This window comes from Synchiropus splendidus, chromosome 19, assembly GCF_027744825.2.
Source record: "Synchiropus splendidus isolate RoL2022-P1 chromosome 19, RoL_Sspl_1.0, whole genome shotgun sequence".
NCBI classification, from domain to species: domain Eukaryota; kingdom Metazoa; phylum Chordata; class Actinopteri; order Syngnathiformes; family Callionymidae; genus Synchiropus; species Synchiropus splendidus.
This window is the reverse complement of record NC_071352.1, coordinates 3,287,894-3,300,440: the sequence shown is the minus strand read 5'-3', so window position 1 is coordinate 3,300,440 and position 12,547 is coordinate 3,287,894. Positions and strand designations below refer to the sequence as shown.

The 12,547-nt window shown below is 51.8% G+C and overlaps 1 protein-coding gene across 2 annotated transcripts in view; it reads left to right on the top strand.

Annotated features, from left to right (window-relative positions):
* The window catches only part of LOC128750578 (protein kinase C beta type), a 40,892-nt gene extending 30,707 nt beyond the window's left edge, over nt 1–10,185 (top strand). The window contains exons 12-17 of one of the 2 annotated variants that reach the window (XM_053850834.1): nt 593–655; nt 977–1,115; nt 1,184–1,264; nt 1,362–1,469; nt 2,539–2,679; nt 8,561–10,185. In XM_053850834.1, coding sequence (XP_053706809.1) covers nt 593–655; nt 977–1,115; nt 1,184–1,264; nt 1,362–1,469; nt 2,539–2,679; nt 8,561–8,716 — 688 coding nt within the window. In that variant the 3' untranslated portion in view covers nt 8,717–10,185. Of the gene's footprint in view, nt 1–592; nt 656–976; nt 1,116–1,183; nt 1,265–1,361; nt 1,470–2,538; nt 2,680–4,138; nt 8,519–8,560 lie in introns of those variants that run through there. The other variant, XM_053850833.1, reaches the window with a different exon arrangement.
* The last annotated feature ends 2,362 nt before the right edge of the window (nt 10,186–12,547 follow it).

Genomic DNA, 12,547 nt, shown 5'->3' with positions numbered 1-12,547 from the left:
CCTGCGGCCTTGAAACCCAACCTCAGTTTGTCTCCAGCTGCCAGTTCTTCAGTTGAATCCAGTCAGGAGCCCCGCATGTGGCTCACTCATGCGAGCGATGCTCTATGTTAACCTGCTGCAACTGAGGTCCGATCCCACCAAAAGTGCACGGCATAATGATGGAACATGGCGAGATCCCGGGCGTCAGATCGACCCCAGCAGATGACACATTTTGACGTTGGGCTGCGGAGGAGGTGCGGCGCCACCAAGCTCGCCCTTCATTCAGGGAATTAGAGACGCTTCCCTCATGTTTGGAACACTGAAGGGCGAGTCCAACAGAGACAGATCCCTTTTGAAATCCTTTCATCTTAATCCTCTGTGTAGCTGTTGGTCTGACGTGTCCGTGATGTGGCTGAACTGCATGTGTGACATGATGAGGAGCCTTGGCTGCGAAGCTTTGGCTGCGGCTGGGCAGACGCGTGTCCAGACGCCTGTTGGTCTTATCAGCTGCTTGCTGGCCTCCTGCAGACAGCTACGACCTTTGTGTTGACATGTGCAGACCTTGCACGCCTCCTGTCCCGTCCTTCATCTCCTTGTCCTCACCTGTGTGCAGGTTCTACGCCGCAGAAATTGCCATCGGTCTGTTCTTCCTGCATCAGAAGGGCATCATCTACAGGTAAATCACACTTGTTTCTGCTAACAGCCAGTGTAGAAGTGAGTGGGCAGCACGGAGTCACAGGATCGATTCCCGGCTGGAGGGGCTGGCTCTGATACTCACCAGCGTCGGAGAGCACTCTGGTTTCCTCCCCTTGTCAGAACTAAACAGAGCTTAATCTGTGTTCAGGGTGCAGGGTGTCTCCTGGCTCCTGGCTCCCCTGTGTAGCTGGGACAGTCTCCCAGAGACCTGGGGCAGTGAATGTAGAGATGTTGATTCAGTTGCTCTTGGGTCCTCTTCAGTTGAACCTTGGGTCAGTGTGTTTGCGTGGCTCATCTACAGGGATCTGAAGCTGGACAACGTGATGCTGGACTGTGAGGGACACATCAAGATCGCAGACTTCGGCATGTGCAAGGAGAACATGAACGACGGCGTCACCACCAAGACCTTCTGTGGAACACCAGACTACATCGCTCCGGAGGTCCGGCGCTGGTGATCCGGCCTGTGGCAGCGCAGACGTGGCACTGACGGGTTGGTCTCTTTCCACAGATCATCGCGTATCAGCCGTACGGGAAGTCTGTCGACTGGTGGGCCTTCGGGGTGCTGCTGTATGAGATGCTGGCTGGGCAGGTGAGTCCAGATGTGGGTCGTGGTCGGAACCTTTCACAGGTCAGGCCTGGCATGAGGTCTCATCATGGTGATCGCCCCCCTCTCTCTCTCTTACCAGCCGCCCTTCGACGGCGAGGATGAAGACGAATTGTTCCAGTCCATCATGGAGCATCACGTCTCGTACCCCAAGTCCATGTCCAAAGAGGCCGTGGCCATCTGTAAAGGGGTGAGTGTCTCTCACTTGTGGAGGCAGCAGCAGGAGGAACAACTGTCCTCCGTCCTGCTGCACTCATTGTTCAGCTTCTCTCTCTAGTGTGTTGTTTATACACACTTGTCTCTTTGCGCTTGTGGGCACCTCTCCTGGCCAATGTCCTTACCCCAGCATCTTCCCCTAAACCAAAGCAAAACACCTGAAGCAGGACTCTGAACCAAACTGGAACCCAGTTATTTTGACGGTTTAACCTTCAGATTCAGACTCAACCTTGTGGGGTCCAGCCAACTGGTCCCCATTAAGGCATAAGGTCCTCACAAGGACAGTGTTTAGAATACAAGCACACACACAGTCACTCCATGTTATGTATTAGTGATGATCACTGGGTTGTAGTGGATCCTCAGTGGAGCATGAAAACTCGCCTCCGTCCTCCCCCACAGCTCCCACTGTGGCCCAACACCACTTCCTGGGTTCACTCCGTCTCTGTCTGTCTGTCTGTCTGTCTGTCTGTCTGTCTGTCTGTCTGTCTGTCTGTCTGTCTGTCTGTCTGTCTGTCTGTCTGTCTGTCTGTCTGTCTGTCTGTCTGTCTGTCTGTGCATGCGTGCGTGCGTGCGTGAGTCTGCCTCGACTAACACAGTATTTCCATTTTGGGAACGTGAAAACATGGCTGTCTTTTGAACGGTTCCTCTGAAGTTTGACTGACAGGTGTGATGGTGGTCTGTGGTGACGTCACTCTCTCGTGAATGAAATATTTATTGTTGTGTAACACGGGGTGGTCTGTACGCTCAGTGTGTGCGCGTGCAGGTAGTGATCGGAAACCTCTCCGCTCACACCTGCATCTATATTTCATCAGTCGAACGTGCTGCTGTTTGGGAGGCTGTTAGTGGCCACCTGGAGGGCGACACCTTCTTCACTGAGGACCTGAGGTTCAGGTCAGCAGGTCACAGAAGTGTTGGCAGAGTCGTGAGGGAAGGGACCAAACATCTGTACACACACCTCCAGCCGGCTGCGTCCGGAGGTCAAAGGTCGTCCCTGCTTGTGGGTGCCTCTACACTGACGGCTGCTTTCTCTCGTCCTCGCGCAGTTGATGACCAAGCATCCCGCCAAGCGACTGGGCTGCGGTCCGGAGGGCGAGCGGGACATCCGGGACCACAGCTTCTTCCGCTACATGGACTGGGAGAAGCTGGAGAACAAGGAGGTGCAGCCGCCGTTCAAGCCCAGATCCGTAAGTCCCGCGAGACCCATGGCTGTCGTCTGTCCCTGTGGTCTCTGCCATCTCCAGGCGTCTTCACTTTTCTCTGTTCTGACCCCTCTCTTCTCACTGTCCGACCCCGGGGAGGGGCCGCGGGGGGTGGGGTGCTCGGGTGAGGTGGCACGCTCAGCACAGGGCCTCTTTAACCAAGGATGCTTTGGCTCGACACGCACGAGTCCAGTGGTCCAGACCAACGCCCTCTTCTTCAGCCTCCATCCCTCCATCCATCCCCCCATCGATCTTCATTCTCACGTTTTAGTTGTTTCTGTGTGTCTCTTTGGTTTCTCTACATGCTGAGGCTCAGCCTCTCACCAAACCTGCCGTGGAGTGCACCTCGCCAAGCCAACATTTGTACCTCGATTCAATGAAGAGGTCTGATGACACGGTCTTCACTTGAGCTCCCTGGTCCTCAAAGCCTCCGTAAGCAGCTGCCCTGTGACCCTCTGGATCCCACGTTTCCTCTTCCCCAAACTCTGCAGTGTCAGCTGGATCTCTTCAGTTGGAGGGATTTCACGAGTTGGTCGTCTCCCTCTGGGTCACGTTGTAGGAGGAGGCCGGACCCTTGTTGTGGTAGTTAAGCTGATTGATGGAGGGGGAGCCTTGGGTTCCCACTCCTGAAAGTGCTGTTTTTGGGGCTGCAGCGGCAACATCACCCTCCAACTAGGCTTTTTCAGAACTGGCCTTGTGTGGACACCGCCATTTTGCTGGTTAAATGCAGGTTTTCCCGGGGGAGGTGCACTCCAACGCTCTGGTGCTGAAGGTTGTTAGCTGCCTGTCAAATATCGGACGGAGAGATGCGCCTGAACTGACAAAGCAGAGACAGGAAGGTTTTTAATCCTGAATCAGTCTTCTGGTTTCCATCCTGCGCAGTGTAAAAACAGGTTTTCTGACTTCAAATTTTCAATTTATTAATGATGCATATATTTTAGAAAACAAGGAAAAGTTCAAATGTCGCACAAGAAACTGAAAGTTGAAGTGAAAAGCATTTGAGTGTTGTGTAAGGTGGAAACAGGTACACAGGCTGTGGTGCGTTCGAGGCCAGCTTGGCGCTTCCAGCGCTCTGAAGTAAAGCTGGCTCTCTGTTGCACCTAAAGGAAATGAATCACAGCTGTACAAGCGTCAGCTGAACCTCGTATTTAATCTTCTCAGAAATTACATTTTTTACGGACAAGATTTAAAAAGAAATCTCAGTTATGTCTATAAAAATGATAAAAAGACGGGTCACTGCTCCGTTGATCCTGACATGGCTGTGACCTCCGTCGTACCTGATGTAACTCTGGACCTCCTGTGGGCCCCCGCCATCTCCAGCTCAGGCTCATCTCACCTTCTCTCATATTTGAACTTCAAATGATGTCATCTTGTTTCAACCCTCCACTTCTACCCCCTCCCCCTCCTGCTCATCCACCCCCCCTCCCTGACCCCTCCCCAACAGTGCGGACGGGATGCGGAGAACTTTGACCGATTTTTCACTCGCCACCCGCCGGTGTTGACCCCTCCTGACGAGGAAGTGATTCAGAACCTGGACCAAGACGAGTTCCAGGGATTCTCCTTTATCAACCCGGAGTTTCCTGGAGCCGCCACCACCGCCACCTCCAAGAAGGCTTGATTTGGGCCGGACTTTAGGGTGGACCTCACACACCTCACTCTGCTTGCACCGACATCTGCTGCAGTAGTGTCTCGGGTTTTCATAACTGAGTCCGTCCGAACCATTAGATCTCAGCTCATTAAGGATTTACAAACTAAACGGGCCGCTCATTAAATCTACATATGCAGGGGAGTCCAACACATGTGGCCATAAATATTCAAGAGGTAAACTGGGCCAAACATTATGACCACCTGTCAGGCCTGCTCCAACTTTGCTGCTGGAGTGAGGGCCGCAGTGGTCAGTAGCTCTCAAGTGGGAACCCTTCTGTGGCTGCTGGCCACTGCGAGGCTGGTGGTCATAATGTCATGGTCAGGAATCCAGCAGAACCGTTCCTTTCACTCGACAACTGAAGCTGAAAATACGAGCCCCACTGAAGTCAGGATTCCTGACGACATTCCCGCTGGCTGTGTTGGACTCGCTCTTTCTCTCTCGGCTCTTTCAGCTCGTCATGACCCCCGTGCGCTCTGCTTTTCTATCAGTGTTTGATCTTATCTTAGCCAAAATCTGGATGCCTGACCCTCTCGTGCATGAGTTTGTGTGACCCTGACGACGGTTGCTGACGTAGGTAGACAGCTCTTATACTCTGACTTAACTGTGGTTACAAAAGAGACCAGTAGTTAGTTCCTTCGTGTTGAGAAGCATGACTCCAATGCTATGTTTACAGTGTGTGTTTGTGTGAATGTGGCTGTTGCTATGGTGACCATCCCATCAGTCCCGGCTGCTCAACTTAGCTCGGGGTACGGTGGACTCTAGCTCATGCAGTCAATAGAAGCCCCTGCAGTGGTCAGTCCCTGCTGCCTGTGAGGCCCGGCAGCGATTGGTCCGCGGAGTCATGTGATCTGTGTCTTACCATGAGATCAGTTTATGAAATGGGTTTTCATTCTGGTTTTGTGATTTACACGGAAATGAACTCCTGCTCTTCATCCTCATCCCTGCCTCCCTGAGTCTGGCTCCTACAGTCTCAAATATCGCCCTTCATTTCCACGGCAGGAGTTTTCCTTGTAAATGGCAGAGCCAGACCTTCTAGGGCGCTTGCTGCAGTCCCGTTTCCTGCTGCTGGGACGGTTCTGACACCCAATGCTCCTCAGTTGGTCGAGGCTTAGGAACTGACCACTGCAGCCGCGGGTTTGGGTGAGAAGCTCACTGCCGACTGAAGCTGCGTCTTCACAGCTAGCAATAACCTGGTGTTGGCACTGAGCCCAACAGCCTGGACTCCGCAGTGTTAGTTCTCTCTGTAGTGTAGCCACGACAGCTCTTTACCGTCGACCTGAACAAACTCGGAAATCCAAACCCAGGTATCGTGTCTGTGTTTCCCGCCGCAAACACACCGGTCTGCGCTCAGTGTTGTTGAAAAGAGTTTTTTTCCTTGAGCAATCTTTACTGCATGATTTTTTTTTAAAAAGAAATATTTTGGATTTATACCCATCTAACCTGTTCGGGTGGCTGTTCTGCTAAAGTTAATGTTGCTACTGTTCTGTGCTAACAAATGTACTGTACCAAAAAAAGAGAAAAAAAAGGTTTTGGATGCTTTCCATGTGCCAAAATAGCTTGTTTTGGAGAAAAACAAAGGGCAAAATAAAGGAGTGAACTGTGTCCATCTCACCTCTTCTTCACCTCAGAGATGGAGCTACATGAAGATGCTAAGTGTTGTAGGTCAAGTGTGCACGAACCTGAACTGGTGCTGAAGACAAATCGCTGCGTGAAGGAGCGCGTCCCAATACCTGGGAGGTGGAGGACAGTGAGCTGAGGACCAGAGATGAGATTGTTGGAGGGTGACCGGGGGAGGGGGTGTGTTGTGACCGAAATTGGAAATGGAAACGAGCAGAACAAAAAGAAGAGTGAGGGAAGCGGCATGGGGTGAAGAGGACAGGAGGAGATTGGAGAGGCTCCGGCGGCTGTGCATATTTCATGGCTGCCACTTATCATAAGAGCCTTTCCTTGATGGGGAGCACAGGTCTGATGACTTCAAGGAAATCACATGCGGAGTACGGCCTGGCGAGCCACTCCTCCTGAGCTAGGGCTGGATTCATGGAGACCCTCTCTCGCCTACCAAGATGGAAGCATGTGAAAGGCAAAGGGGGAGGTGTCAGGGGGGTTCAGGTGAGAGCAGTTGGCGTGTTGAGGAGAGACCATGCTGCTGCTCCCGCCGACTCTAACACCTACAAAGCCGTTGCAAAGTTCCGAGGGAGCTGATTGGCTCTTGTCGCCGGCATCCACGCGTGAATGCTATGCGCCTCTGTTTCAGACCCTAAGATGGCGTTCTGCAGCCAGTCATGCTAAGCTCCAGAGGAACATGCTAGCGATGGGCGCGTCAGAGAAGCGCCGCCTCTTGTCAGTCAGTGGAATGTTTCCACCAAGCAGACAAAGGATTCTGTTCTTACAGTAGTGAAGAGTCTGGACTGAGTTCAGACCGAGTAGCAGTCGGTGTTGAAGAACTGGGTTTGGAAAAAGGGCCAGTGTCAGGTAGTAAGTGTAGTAAGTAAGTGTTCCAGCTCAGTGCAGCTGAAGGTTGGAATGAAACTCTGAGGAGCATCCTGGACTCTGGGAAGGCCTGTCCTCCTGCCGCTGGGACGAGGCACCCAGTTCCAGCACACAAGCTGTGTAAACTTTGCGTTGGAGTGGATGTAATATCTGGCGAGTGCGGCGTGCTGCGGCAGCGCCGGCGCCTCTGATAATTAATTCCCAATGTTGCAGCCCCCAAATTAAAGCCGGTGGCTCCCGCACAAAGCAGGCTGCGCTTATCAGCCCAAAACAGGTCAGCGTTCGATACTGCCTTTCATTCAGCCCTCCCCCCTCCCCCGTGCCTCCCACTCTCCCCCTCATCCTCAGCTGACATGGGCTCGTCTCCCGCTAATCCTCTGGTTACTGAAAAGAGATGGGGTGAGGGAGAGTGTGGGTCGGGGTGAGGAGTGGGGAAGGATGTGTTAAGACTAAATGAAGGACTCAGGGGAGCGTGCGGGTGCATGTGCTGGCCTCACGCTGCTGCCTTCCTGCCGCTGCCTATCGCTCCATCTCCACCAAAGGCCACTGATACTCATCTCTCTCTGCGTCCTCCGTTGCGTCTTTCCTTCTTCCTGCCTCTGTATCTCTCTGCCTCACAGCATTAGCTGCAGTTGAAGCACGCTGTGATGGAAGACATCACGAGTTGGCCTTCGCTGTTGCTGCATGTGTGTGTGTGCATCATCTGAAGATCCAGAGAAAGTGTCTGGACTTCAGTTAGACCTTAGCTGAACTGAGTGCAGAAGGAACATTTGTGGGGCACTTCCTGCACCGCCCGAGCTCTCAGGTGGAGCCGGACCTGGTCCTCCAGAGGAAGGTAGGAGTCCTGCCGATGGTGTGCCGCGCGGTTGTGTGTTCCCATCTTTGGCCTGTTGCTCCGCATCTGCAGCTATATGTGTGTTTGTGGGGCTCCCACCGTTGTGGTTTTCTCTGTTTAGTGTGGGTCTGTCCGTGGACAGGGTCACGTCCTTGACTCACTGTCATGCTGCTCACTCCTCCTCCAGTAGGGCGGCAGCAGAGCTGACCTTATTTAGCGCCAATCACTAGAAACATAAGACAAAGTGACGTCCCTGAATGTCAGCTAGCCGCTATTTCTGCTAGTTAGCTAATGCTAACCTCGAACTGCTTTCACTGTGCGCTCTGTGATTTTCGTCGCTCATGCTAAGGCTAGCTATCCATTCTGTCTAATAAAAAAGCCACAACAAGGCAATGCATATCAAAATGATAAGAACATGAGGGGAGTCGGTGAGTGTTGCCGTACAAAATAGCTCCAGAAAGTGTGAGGAGATGGAGCTCACTAAAATGTTCAAAACAACACGGCCCCCCAGCTCTGGCTGAACGCTCTCACAAACGTGGCCCTCGAATGTGTTTCTTCACAGCTGCGTAACTAAACGTTAACACAAACGTACATAAACTTAAGTTTCTTCAACCAGACTATGAACCTATACTGCGAGCAGCTTGTCAGTGACATGGCCCAAGTTTTCCTCTACAGTCAAGAGTGTTGCGCTTCCAGTGTGTCGGCACAACGCCGACACTCGACCCTTGTGGGTAAATGGCAGCTGCTCCACACGCTGCCTTGGTTGTGACTCCGCCTCCCACGTCCTCCATCTTTGACCCTCCTCCGCTTACTCTGTGGACCGGAGCTAATTCTAACGTGAATTTCTCTCCACTCATACCACCACCATCGCCCCCCTTCCTTCCCATCTGCAGAAGAACCGCCGCGATCCCTGCAACTTCGACAAGGAGTTCACCAAGATGCCGGTGGACCTGACGCCCACAGATAAGTTGGTCATCATGAACATGGACCAGGAGGACTTCATGGGCTTCACCTATACCAACCCCGAATACGTGGCCCCCAAAAATTAACCGCGGCTTCCACCGGCTGACTCTTCAGACGTGGAACCCTGAGTGTCTGTCCATTTAGGGCGAGCGGCTCTCTGAAGCGTTTCTTGTCCGTCTGCTCCATCACATGCTTTTTATTCGCAGAAGTAAGTTTTGTTTGAAACCCCTTTTTTTTCCTCTGCTTGTTGGTCACGCAGCTTCACGGCAGCGCGGCGCAGTTTTGGAACCCGAAACATGTCGGAACCAAATTCACAGTCCAGGCGAATCACAGAGATGAAACAGGCCCCAGACGCAAGGCTGATGTTTCGCATCGTGGCCACCAACGTGTGAACTATGATGAGCTAGGAAATGCACTGTGCAGCTAGTGTACGTCAGCAGGAATCCTAAATGGACTAGCGGAAACTTCCTGACCAACAGAGCGTCGCATTAAATGACAAAGCTAACGTCATTGAGCCGTCACCTTGAAGCTTCACCGGAACACAACTGGTGGTGGTTCTGCCTCGCTGATCTGATCCTGCGAGCCGTTAGTTGTGTTAGCTGCTGCTGCCGGCTTGTAAAACCGCTGACACACACCTGCCAAGGAAAAACACTCGGAGACTGGTGTTGCTGCGTGGCGTCGCCTGCTTTACTGCTCTGATGGACTCGACTCAGTGACTCAGATGGTATCAGGCGCTTCATGAGGCGCAAGGTGCCAAGGCCTCCCACGACCGTCACGTGTTTGGATCTCTGTCCCTCCAGGTTTCCAGTCCCTCCCCCCTGTAAATATCAGCCCATCTAGATCTGAGGCACGGATGTGAGCGGGTGTGTCGTGTTGCATGCTCCTTTTAGATGAGACGTATCCTTAAGATGTTTGTTTCCTGTAAGCCTCCGTCTGAGCCTTGGTGTGAGAACCAGTCTTCCCTTTCTACTCTGGCTAGTGAACGTCCTCCACGTCAGGGTTGATGTTTCAAAATGGAAATGCCTGAAAATGCTGTTTTGGTGCGTCAGATCCAGCGGTTTCTGGGCGTGGAAAAGTCAAAAGTGACCCCCGAAACACAAACGTCGAGTGACGCTCCCCTACTGTAAACGCACGCACTTCGATTCAGGTAATTTTAAGGTGCCGTAATAACAGCAAGCTCGTGGCTAACCATGCTAGCACAACCTCGCTAGCCAACGCTGAGACAGTGTTGATGGAGTGTCTTCCTCCGCCTCCGAGCTCACTGGAGCTCAGACCAGCTCATGTGAATAGATTCTCCCTCTCCCTGCTGTGTTTCCTGCTTCCTCCAGTCGAGCGACATGCTCAGTAGTACGCAAGCAGACTGTCTTCAGTTCTTCCTTCCTAAATGCTTCCATGTGATGACTCGCGGCATTTAACACCTGTGTCTGAGCTTCACAACTTCTGGTTTGTTCTGTGTGGAGAGAAGTGCTGAGTTAGCAGAAAACACGTGTATTGTGACGTTTTGACTGTAGAATAATAAATTACTCTGCCAAACTGGTGTTTTGTGTGCTCCATGTGTAGCTATGGCGGGAAAGTCTGGTGCGCGGAACATGAAAGTGCATTTTATGATAATATTATTGTTTCCTGGGATCACAGCAGTGTAGTTTTTCAAAATAGGAGTGTGGAAACAGAGGCTTGAAGAAGTTCTCTGCAAGTGTTTTGTTGGTGACTCTGTGTGTGTGGTCGGTGGTGTGGTGCTGTGGTCCGGGTGTCTCTGGCTCGATGCGCCTCACCAGGCAGGTGCGGTGCTCTGGGGTCAAAGGTCGCAGCGGACAGGAGTGAGGGGATGATTTTATTGATGTGTCAGGAGAAGCATGACTGAGAGGCTCACTGGGTTTATTCCATGCTCGCTCACACATCGCACATCAGACACACTTCCCCTCCATCCTGTCCCTTCGCATCACTCTGCCGGACAGTCGCGTCCTTCACAGGCATTAGAAGCTCCACCCACCCCCGAGACGCCAACAACATTACGTTGCTAACAACTGTCAGAGGTCAACATTGTTACCACACAGCCATCAATCCCCTGTGTCCTTTCACAATAAAGGCAAATAGACATTCACATTCTGTAGGCTGAATTTTCACAAGGTTTTTGTTTTAAAACGACATGGTCAGACTTCCTGGGTAACTTCCTGTGGTGCTCTAGTTATCAAGTTAAGTATTATTTGAAATATATACACATCCATTTTCAATAAGGCTTCAAATTGAGACTTTGAAATACAACACATGAGATAGAGGTCCAACTTCCTGCGTGACTTCCGGGGGACCGAGGTGTGGGATGTCTTAAAACAATACGATATTTCCCTGTCTTTTGCTTTAAAAGTTTCATATTGCCTCCGGTCCAAGTATCGACGAAACCTTCACGAATATACAAAACAGCGAACACCAAACTAAACATCAAAAGTGTGTGTGCATACCACAAGTGCAGACCAAACACCAGGTCAGCGTGGACACCGTTGATACACTCGTTGGAAATGCTGAGTAAACACTTTGCTCCAAACACACCGACATTCTGATGCGAGTGACACAGAAAATACAAACGTCTGTGGATATTCTACATCAACCAAACACACAACTCAGAAAACAAGGGCAAACAAAGCACATGTAAACTAAACACGAACTACAAGAGCATCAACACAGCATCTGACACACGTGTCCAGGAAAACACAAAGCCAAATATAGAAACACAAAACCAGAGACAGTATTACAGCAGAAATACTGAGCGGGATTGTGTTGAGCACAGACGTGTGAACCATGAGACACTGAACACTCTCAGAAATCTGGACCAAAAGGACCATGGTCTTTCTCAGTCTGAGCTCAACACGTGTGTGTGTCTCCCCACAGTGAGGTGTGTCTGCCTCCTCGCAGCTCGTAAATCATAGTTGTGACAGGCAGCTTCCCTCTCCATGTCCTCCCTCGCCCCGCAGACATGCCCATCTGGTCAGAGACTCACAAACACTGAGCCCTGACATGTATTGTAGCAAGGCACGGCGCCTGAAGGCATCATGCACATCACCTCCTCCTCCTCCTCCTCCTCTGGAACGCTGAGTGCTGGCCACAGGCGTCAGGAGGTTCCAGCTCGCTGAGCAAAGACCCGCAGGTCCAGCTCTGCTTTTCAAGAACCATCCATCTTTCCCTCTTTGGAGGAGAAGACGCGTGTTCACACACTTCTGCGGGCGTTTGTCATTCTCCTGCCGCACATGGAGCTTCAAAGAGGAGGAGGTGCTGCACTCCTGAAAGGTCGACCCCGTCTTCTGATCCGTGACACCAGGGCCCACAATTTAGATCCGCCTGAGTCTGGTCAGGAGTGAGGGTTCACCACCAGCAGCCAGCATGCAGATATCAGCCTGCACTGCAGGGGGCCTGAGTTGTTGGTGAACTGTAGATTAGCTTTCGATTAAATTTGAAGCTAACTGAGATGCTCCCGAGACCTGGGACTTACTAACAAGGTCCTCAGAGCTGCACTGACTGAGAGGTGGCCGTGGCGCTTTAAGCAGAGTCTCCAGTGGTCCTCGACTGTTGCTGCTGTTGTTAGCATTTTGATCTCCATCTTTGTAACGACTGATGATGATTCTGAAAGAACTTCAGTTTTTCCAGTTTCAGAAAATGTGCTTTGAATGGTTTACACTTCTGTTTGGGAGAATATTGCTGCCATCTCGCTACCAAGACGCTGCAGCTAGCGTCGCTAAGTGTGTCAGAGTTGAGCTTCTTTGTGTGACAAGTCACAGAGGTTGACTCTGTGGCGGGTCAGAGAAGGTATCTGGAGGCCAGATTCGGCCCTCGAGCCTGGAGTTGGACGCCCAGCTTGTCCGTCAGTGCTTCGGTCTGAAGCCCTGTGTGGTGCTCATCATGGCTGTTCTGTCGCCGTGACCTGCAGC